The sequence below is a fragment of the Eucyclogobius newberryi genome, unplaced genomic scaffold (genome assembly GCF_026437365.1).
Source record: "Eucyclogobius newberryi isolate DKJ021-1_F unplaced genomic scaffold, fEucNew1.0.hap1 SCAF_6, whole genome shotgun sequence".
NCBI lineage: Eukaryota > Metazoa > Chordata > Actinopteri > Gobiiformes > Gobiidae > Eucyclogobius > Eucyclogobius newberryi.
Window position 1 is genome coordinate 6,923,382 of NW_027316278.1, and position 11,072 is coordinate 6,934,453.

At 35.4% G+C, this 11,072-nt stretch overlaps 1 protein-coding gene across 1 annotated transcript in view; it reads left to right on the forward strand.

The window, feature by feature from the left end:
- LOC140346833 (PDZ and LIM domain protein 5-like) overlaps nucleotides 1–9,851 on the forward strand; it is an 84,679-nt gene extending 74,828 nt beyond the window's left edge. Inside the window, exons 15-17 of the mRNA XM_072433047.1 lie at nucleotides 7,329–7,449; nucleotides 8,386–8,501; nucleotides 9,762–9,851. Coding sequence (XP_072289148.1) covers nucleotides 7,329–7,449; nucleotides 8,386–8,501; nucleotides 9,762–9,851 — 327 coding nt within the window. The remainder of the gene's footprint in view (nucleotides 1–7,328; nucleotides 7,450–8,385; nucleotides 8,502–9,761) is intronic.
- Nucleotides 9,852–11,072: the final 1,221 nt, after the last annotated feature.

The following is an 11,072-nucleotide window of genomic DNA, read 5'->3' on the forward strand; positions in this document are numbered from 1 at the left end:
CTGTTATATACTGTAGACTATATACTGTTACTGCTGTTATATACGGTATACTGTTACTGCTGTTATATACTGTAGACTATATACTGTTACTGCTGTTATATACGGTATACTATATACTGTTACTGCTGTTATATACTGTAGACTATATACTGTTACTGGTGTTATATACTGTATACTGTTACTGCTGTTATATACTGTAGACTATATACTGTTACTGGTGTTATATACTGTATACTGTTACTGCTGTTATATACGGTATACTATATACTGTTACTGCTGTTATATACTGTATACTATATACTGTTACTGGTGTTATATACTGTATACTGTTACTGCTGTTATATACGGTAGACTATATACTGTTACTGCTGTTATATACGGTATACTATATACTGTTACTGCTGTTATATACTGTATACTATATACTGTTACTGCTGTTATATACGGTATACTATATACTGTTACTGCTGTTATATACTGTATACTATATACTGTTACTGCTGTTATATACGGTATACTATATACTGTTACTGGTGTTATATACTGTATACTGTTACTGCTGTTATATACGGTAGACTATATACTGTTACTGCTGTTATATACTGTATACTGTATACTGTTACTGCTGTTATATACGGTATACTATAAACTGTTACTGCTATATACGGTAGACTATAAACTGTTACTGCTGTTATATACGGTAGACTATATACTGTTACTGCTGTTATATACGGTATACTATATACTGTTACTGCTGTTATATACTGTAGACTATATACTGTTACTGGTGTTATATACGGTATACTATACACTGTTACAGCTGTTATATACTGTATACTGTTACTGCTGTTATATACTGTAGACTATATACTGTTACTGCTGTTATATACTGTAGACTATATACTGTTACTGGTGTTATATACTGTATACTGTTACTGCTGTGATATACTGTAGACTATATACTGTTACTGCTGTTATATACTGTATACTGTTACTGCTGTTATATACTGTAGACTATACACTGTTACAGCTGTTATATACTGTATACTGTTACTGCTGTTATATACTGTAGACTATATACTGTTACTGGTGTTATATACTGTATACTGTTACTGCTGTTATATACTGTAGACTATATACTGTTACTGCTGTTATATACGGTATACTATATACTGTTACTGCTGTTATATACTGTAGACTATATACTGTTACTGGTGTTATATACTGTATACTGTTACTGCTGTTATATACTGTAGACTATATACTGTTACTGCTGTTATATACTGTAGACTATATACTGTTACTGCTGTTATATACTGTAGACTATACACTGTTACAGCTGTTATATACTGTATACTGTTACTGCTGTTATATACTGTAGACTATATACTGTTACTGCTGTTATATACTGTATACTGTTACTGCTGTTATATACGGTATACTATATACTGTTACTGCTGTTATATACTGTAGACTATATACTGTTACTGGTGTTATATACTGTATACTATATACTGTTACTGCTGTTATATACTGTAGACTATATACTGTTACTGCTGTTATATACGGTATACTGTTACTGCTGTTATATACTGTAGACTATATACTGTTACTGCTGTTATATACGGTATACTATATACTGTTACTGCTGTTATATACTGTAGACTATATACTGTTACTGGTGTTATATACTGTATACTATATACTGTTACTGCTGTTATATACTGTAGACTATATACTGTTACTGGTGTTATATACTGTATACTGTTACTGCTGTTATATACTGTAGACTATATACTGTTACTGCTGTTATATACGGTATACTATATACTGTTACTGCTGTTATATACTGTAGACTATATACTGTTACTGGTGTTATATACTGTATACTGTTACTGCTGTTATATACTGTAGACTATATACTGTTACTGCTGTTATATACTGTAGACTATATACTGTTACTGCTGTTATATACTGTAGACTATACACTGTTACAGCTGTTATATACTGTATACTGTTACTGCTGTTATATACTGTAGACTATATACTGTTACTGCTGTTATATACTGTATACTGTTACTGCTGTTATATACGGTATACTATATACTGTTACTGCTGTTATATACTGTAGACTATATACTGTTACTGGTGTTATATACTGTATACTATATACTGTTACTGCTGTTATATACTGTAGACTATATACTGTTACTGCTGTTATATACGGTATACTGTTACTGCTGTTATATACTGTAGACTATATACTGTTACTGCTGTTATATACGGTATACTATATACTGTTACTGCTGTTATATACTGTAGACTATATACTGTTACTGGTGTTATATACTGTATACTATATACTGTTACTGCTGTTATATACTGTAGACTATATACTGTTACTGGTGTTATATACTGTATACTGTTACTGCTGTTATATACGGTATACTATATACTGTTACTGCTGTTATATACTGTATACTATATACTGTTACTGGTGTTATATACTGTATACTGTTACTGCTGTTATATACGGTAGACTATATACTGTTACTGCTGTTATATACGGTATACTATATACTGTTACTGCTGTTATATACTGTATACTATATACTGTTACTGCTGTTATATACGGTATACTATATACTGTTACTGCTGTTATATACTGTATACTATATACTGTTACTGCTGTTATATACGGTATACTATATACTGTTACTGCTGTTATATACTGTATACTGTTACTGCTGTTATATACGGTAGACTATATACTGTTACTGCTGTTATATACGGTATACTATATACTGTTACTGCTGTTATATACTGTAGACTATATACTGTTACTGGTGTTATACACTGTATACTATATACTGTTACTGCTGTTATATACGGTATACTATATACTGTTACTGCTGTTATATACTGTATACTGTTACTGCTGTTATATACGGTAGACTATATACTGTTACTGCTGTTATATACTGTAGACTATATACTGTTACTGCTGTTATATACTGTAGACTATATACTGTTACTGCTGTTATATACTGTATACTGTTACTGCTGTTATATACGGTATACTATATACTGTTACTGCTGTTATATACTGTAGACTATATACTGTTACTGGTGTTATATACTGTATACTATATACTGTTACTGCTGTTATATACTGTAGACTATATACTGTTACTGGTGTTATACACTGTATACTATATACTGTTACTGCTGTTATATACGGTATACTATATACTGTTACTGCTGTTATATACTGTATACTGTTACTGCTGTTATATACGGTAGACTATATACTGTTACTGCTGTTATATACTGTAGACTATATACTGTTACTGCTGTTATATACTGTAGACTATATACTGTTACTGCTGTTATATACTGTATACTGTTACTGCTGTTATATACGGTATACTATATACTGTTACTGCTGTTATATACTGTAGACTATATACTGTTACTGGTGTTATATACTGTATACTATATACTGTTACTGCTGTTATATACTGTAGACTATATACTGTTACTGCTGTTATATACGGTATACTGTTACTGCTGTTATATACTGTAGACTATATACTGTTACTGCTGTTATATACGGTATACTATATACTGTTACTGCTGTTATATACTGTAGACTATATACTGTTACTGGTGTTATATACTGTATACTGTTACTGCTGTTATATACTGTAGACTATATACTGTTACTGGTGTTATATACTGTATACTGTTACTGCTGTTATATACGGTATACTATATACTGTTACTGCTGTTATATACTGTATACTATATACTGTTACTGGTGTTATATACTGTATACTGTTACTGCTGTTATATACGGTAGACTATATACTGTTACTGCTGTTATATACGGTATACTATATACTGTTACTGCTGTTATATACTGTATACTATATACTGTTACTGCTGTTATATACGGTATACTATATACTGTTACTGCTGTTATATACTGTATACTATATACTGTTACTGCTGTTATATACGGTATACTATATACTGTTACTGGTGTTATATACTGTATACTGTTACTGCTGTTATATACGGTAGACTATATACTGTTACTGCTGTTATATACTGTAGACTATATACTGTTACTGCTGTTATATACTTTATACTGTATACTGTTACTGCTGTTATATACGGTATACTATAAACTGTTACTGCTATATACGGTAGACTATAAACTGTTACTGCTGTTATATACGGTAGACTATATACTGTTACTGCTGTTATATACGGTATACTATATACTGTTACTGCTGTTATATACTGTAGACTATATACTGTTACTGGTGTTATATACGGTATACTATACACTGTTACAGCTGTTATATACTGTATACTGTTACTGCTGTTATATACTGTAGACTATATACTGTTACTGCTGTTATATACTGTAGACTATATACTGTTACTGGTGTTATATACTGTATACTGTTACTGCTGTGATATACTGTAGACTATATACTGTTACTGCTGTTATATACTGTATACTGTTACTGCTGTTATATACTGTAGACTATACACTGTTACAGCTGTTATATACTGTATACTGTTACTGCTGTTATATACTGTAGACTATATACTGTTACTGGTGTTATATACTGTATTATGTTACTGCTGTTATATACTGTAGACTATATACTGTTACTGCTGTTATATACGGTATACTATATACTGTTACTGCTGTTATATACTGTAGACTATATACTGTTACTGGTGTTATATACTGTATACTGTTACTGCTGTTATATACTGTAGACTATATACTGTTACTGCTGTTATATACTGTAGACTATATACTGTTACTGCTGTTATATACTGTAGACTATACACTGTTACAGCTGTTATATACTGTATACTGTTACTGCTGTTATATACTGTAGACTATATACTGTTACTGCTGTTATATACTGTATACTGTTACTGCTGTTATATACGGTATACTATATACTGTTACTGCTGTTATATACTGTAGACTATATACTGTTACTGGTGTTATATACTGTATACTATATACTGTTACTGCTGTTATATACTGTAGACTATATACTGTTACTGCTGTTATATACGGTATACTGTTACTGCTGTTATATACTGTAGACTATATACTGTTACTGCTGTTATATACGGTATACTATATACTGTTACTGCTGTTATATACTGTAGACTATATACTGTTACTGGTGTTATACACTGTATACTATATACTGTTACTGCTGTTATATACTGTAGACTATATACTGTTACTGCTGTTATATACTGTAGACTATATACTGTTACTGGTGTTATATACTGTATACTGTTACTGCTGTTATACACGGTATACTATATACTGTTACTGCTGTTATATACTGTATACTATATACTGTTACTGGTGTTATATACTGTATACTGTTACTGCTGTTATATACGGTAGACTATATACTGTTACTGCTGTTATATACGGTATACTATATACTGTTACTGCTGTTATATACTGTATACTATATACTGTTACTGCTGTTATATACGGTATACTATATACTGTTACTGCTGTTATATACTGTATACTATATACTGTTACTGCTGTTATATACGGTATACTATATACTGTTACTGGTGTTATATACTGTATACTGTTACTGCTGTTATATACGGTAGACTATATACTGTTACTGCTGTTATATACTGTAGACTATATACTGTTACTGCTGTTATATACTGTATACTGTTACTGCTGTTATATACGGTATACTATATACTGTTACTGGTGTTATATACTGTATACTATATACTGTTACTGCTGTTATATACTGTAGACTATATACTGTTACTGCTGTTATATACGGTATACTGTTACTGCTGTTATATACTGTAGACTATATACTGTTACTGCTGTTATATACGGTATACTATATACTGTTACTGCTGTTATATACTGTAGACTATATACTGTTACTGGTGTTATATACTGTATACTGTTACTGCTGTTATATACTGTAGACTATATACTGTTACTGGTGTTATATACTGTATACTGTTACTGCTGTTATATACGGTATACTATATACTGTTACTGCTGTTATATACTGTATACTATATACTGTTACTGGTGTTATATACTGTATACTGTTACTGCTGTTATATACGGTAGACTATATACTGTTACTGCTGTTATATACGGTATACTATATACTGTTACTGCTGTTATATACTGTATACTATATACTGTTACTGCTGTTATATACGGTATACTATATACTGTTACTGCTGTTATATACTGTATACTATATACTGTTACTGCTGTTATATACGGTATACTATATACTGTTACTGGTGTTATATACTGTATACTGTTACTGCTGTTATATACGGTAGACTATATACTGTTACTGCTGTTATATACTGTAGACTATATACTGTTACTGCTGTTATATACTGTATACTGTATACTGTTACTGCTGTTATATACGGTATACTATAAACTGTTACTGCTATATACGGTAGACTATAAACTGTTACTGCTGTTATATACGGTAGACTATATACTGTTACTGCTGTTATATACGGTATACTATATACTGTTACTGCTGTTATATACGGTATACTATATACTGTTACTGGTGTTATATACTGTATACTGTTACTGCTGTTATATACGGTATACTATATACTGTTACTGCTGTTATATACGGTATACTATATACTGTTACTGGTGTTATATACTGTATACTGTTACTGCTGTTATATACGGTATACTATATACTGTTACTGCTGTTATATACTGTATACTATATACTGTTACTGCTGTTATATACGGTATACTATATACTGTTACTGCTGTTAAATACTGTAGACTATATACTGTTACTGCTGTTATATACTGTAGACTATATACTGTTACTGCTGTTATATACTGTAGACTATATACTGTTACTGCTGTTATATACTGTAGACTATATACTGTTACTGCTGTTATATACTGTAGACTATATACTGTTACTGCTGTTATATACAGTAGACTAAATACTAATAGATAGATATGTTTTTGTCTCCTTTCTTTACTCTTTCCTAACTTCACTAATCAACCCCCTGTTAATTGGGCCGGTCCTTGTCATGGTTGATCATGACGTCCGGGTCGTTAATTGGGCCGGTCCTTGTCATGGTTGATCATGACGTCCGGGTCAGCGATGAGGAAAGGCGCTTCCAAGTCTTATTTATGTCATTTATGTCCCCGGACGCCGCTCCCATCCACGTCCAAGGAAACAACTAAGAAATGAAACTAAGCCTTGTCCGTCTGTTTCCAGGAGGTGATCAACGCTCTGAAGCAGACGTGGCACGTGCACTGCTTCCTGTGCGCGTGCTGTCAGCAGCCAATCAGAAACAACACCTTCCACCTGGAGGACGGGGAGCCGTACTGCGAGCCAGGTCAGCTCTGACGGTCATGTATGGAAATGTTTGCGATGCAGCAATATCCACATGTTTGCAATGTTTTAAATGTACTTTTCGACCCAGTATTATCATTAAAACAAAATAAATACTTAACAGAGACAAAGGTGAGACTTAATCAAGGCTAAACAAGGAAAATTGTGCCTTTTTCAACTTCAACTAAAGCCTTAATTGTAATATTTGAGTACACTTTTTGACACAATCATTTCAGTTTCAGTATTGAAACTAAACACCTTCATTTGCTTCAAAGCTAAAGACTGACAAAACCAAGATTAAACCATGGCTAATTTTGTACTTTAGGAATATGGAATATACTTTAGGAATATGATGAATAAAATCTGCCTTTTTTAATTTCCGACGAAAGACCTTGGTGCTTTTGCGATGTACTGTATTTTACAGACTACAAGTCGAGTATAAGTCGCGCCGCCAAAAAATGCATAATAGAGAAGAAATAAAAGAGAGAAAAAAATACATACATAAGTCGCACTGGAGTATAAGTCGCATTTTTGGGGAAATTTATTTGATCAAATCCAAGATCGAGAACAAACATTTCATCTTGAAATGCAGTTTAAAATAATAACAGATTAGAGAACACGGTGAATAGGTGTACGTATGTAGAGCCTAGAGCGCCCTCTTGTGGTTGTCAGTGTGAAAATAATCAACATTTGAAATGCAGTTGCCAGTGTGAAAATAACGAATAATATCACATACAAATCGCTCTGGAGATTAAGTCGCACCCGGCCAAACTATGACAAAACGTATAATCTTTAGCCTTTAGAGTATATATTTAGTGCTATGCAGATTATTGTCAGCCAACACCGCAATATCGATATCACTGCGGCGATATATCGTGCAGCCCCGATACCCGGACAGTCGGCCGTGTTGGATCGCTGTGACCTTTGGTTCCTCTTGCAGACTTCTACAGTTTGTTCGGGACCGGCTGCCACGGCTGCGAGTTCCCCATCGAGGCGGGCGACCGGTTCCTGGAGGCTCTGGGTCACACCTGGCACGACACCTGCTTCGCCTGCGCGGTGAGGGGCCCGAACGGCGTGACCGGGGGGGACGGGGGGACGGGGTTCAGGACGCCGGCGATGGGTTCAGACTTGTACCAGAACTTCAGGGGAAATAACGGGGACGCACTGGATGCATATTGAGCGAGACACTACAGACTAAATGTATTTTTCTAGACTATAAAGGGGACATCATCATATCTTCAAATGTATTTCTCACCTACACACACCAAACGTCCCAATCTTGCATTCACCAGCAAGGACCACGACCCCAGCAACGATGTGAAATGTTTATTGGTATACAGGAAGCATGAATAACACAATGTACCGTATTTTCTGGACTATAAGTTGCACCGGAGTATAGGTCACACCAGCCATAAAATGCATATTAGAGAAAAAACATATATAAGTCGCACTGGAGTATAAATTGCATGTTTGTGGAAATTCATTTGATAAAATCCCAGACCATGAACAGACATTTCATCTTGAACTGCAATTTAAAATAATAACAGATGAGAGAACATGGTGAATAGGTGTACGTATGCTAACGCTAACACCTTCAGCTACATGACGTATGCTAACGCTAACACCTTCAGCTACATGACGTATGCTAACGCTAACACCTTCAGCTACATGACGTATGCTAACGCTAACACCTTCAGCTACATGACGTATGCTAACGCTAACACCTTCAGCTACATGACGTATGCTAACGCTAACACCTTCAGCTACATGACGTATGCTAACGCTAACACCTTCAGCTACATGACGTATGCTAACGCTAACACCTTCAGCTACATGACGTATGCTAACGCTAACACCTTCAGCTACATGACGTATGCTAACGCTAATATCTTCAGCTACATGAGGCACAGACAGAACTGTGGTAAGTGTCTGGTATGTTAACGTAACATATGAACAGTTATTCAGATAACTATAGCATAAAGAACATGCTAACAAGTTTACCAAAGCATCAGTTTTACCCCAAATCACTAAATCCATTGAATTCTTCTTCCTCTGTGTCACTTCTAAACAACTCCACAAACTCCAGAGGAAGAGGAAGTGCAGATTCTTCTTCTGCGTCGTTTGGAAAGTACGTTTGGATTAAAAAAAACTCTCAAAATTGTACTACTTTTACTTTACAGTCCAGTTCAAAAATGTAGCGCAGTAGAAAGTTCAGATTCCTGCTCTCAAACGTTGTGAAGTAAAAGCACAACAAAATGGACAATTACTTTAGTACTTTGTTACTTTCCATCGATGGACTTTGTTGTTCTGTTCCAGGTGTGCTGCGCGTCTCTGGAGGGGCAGAAGTTCTTCTCCAAAAAGGACAAACCGCTGTGTAAGAAGCACGCAAACACCTTTAAGATCTGACTCCGCCTCCAGCTCCACCTCCAGCTCCACCTCCAGCTTCACTCTGACTGGACCGAAGCGTCATCAGGGCTAATCTGGACCCGCCTCGTGTTTGTGGCTGGGTTATGCAAGTGACAGTTGGTGTACTGCCTTCACACGCTCCGTTTCCATTAGGAGTGGGCGCCATGGCGACAAATAATACTTCTCTTATGGCTTTAAACATACAGACTTCACAACGATTGGTTAAAGGACACATATTCTGCTTTGTTAGGGCCCGAGCGCGATAGTGTCTCTGTAAAATGTTGAGGGAAAGTGCAAAAATCAAGTAGTAAACGATGACAAATATGCAAGTAAATAGTTTCGAAAATTAGAGTTAGGTGAGCGCTAATTTTGAGTGAAAACCCCAAGAAGAAATGTTGAAAGACGGCTCAGTAGCGCCACCACAAATATTGATTTACATGGCTGCAATGAGAGCTCTGACTGGAAAACCCCGCCCTAAACCCTATAAGAAGTCGGCGCCCTCTTGAATATCAAAATGCATTACGCCAGTGGAGGGGGCGGAGCTTATTTTTCCATTGTAGACAGATGAAACTGGGCAGATACATAGAGCACGAGATAAACTAAACAAAATAATCATGGCTCCGCCCTAAACTGGGGGGGGGGGGGGAATCCGGGCACACCTTCTTTTCAAGTAGAAAAATTACCTTACTAATTACCTTAGTAACACCTTACTAGGCAGGCATTTACCTTCAAGTTTTATCATTACTGAGAGTCACATCTTCCTCCAAACCGGGTTGTTTTCACCCTCCTACCTTAGCTCCAGTTAAATTGTCCTTTACCTCATTCACAGTCACCATCGTAGGGACGTCTGCGATAACTCCCCTGACCGTGCTTCTTTCAGCGTCTGAAACGCTTCTTTCCATCCAGACTTTTAATCTCAATCGCCTGCCGCATCTTTGCATACAACCAGCATCTCTAAGGACTTTCGCATCTTTGACCTCTTCCACAGCCTTATTTAGGCTCGTCGTCAATGCCTCTGGACTCCACTTCTTAAAGGACGCATTTTCCTGTGCAAGGTTTGGGCTCACCTTACACTCTGAGCTCTCATTCCCGATATTAGCAGCTTCATCCTGCATCTCACTGCCAGAACCCTCGGATGAGCAGAAGGACATTTTACGTTTTCGGGTACCAACGTCCACAAAAGGTTGCTCCTCCTCGCTGTCTAGACCGCTACTGACCATC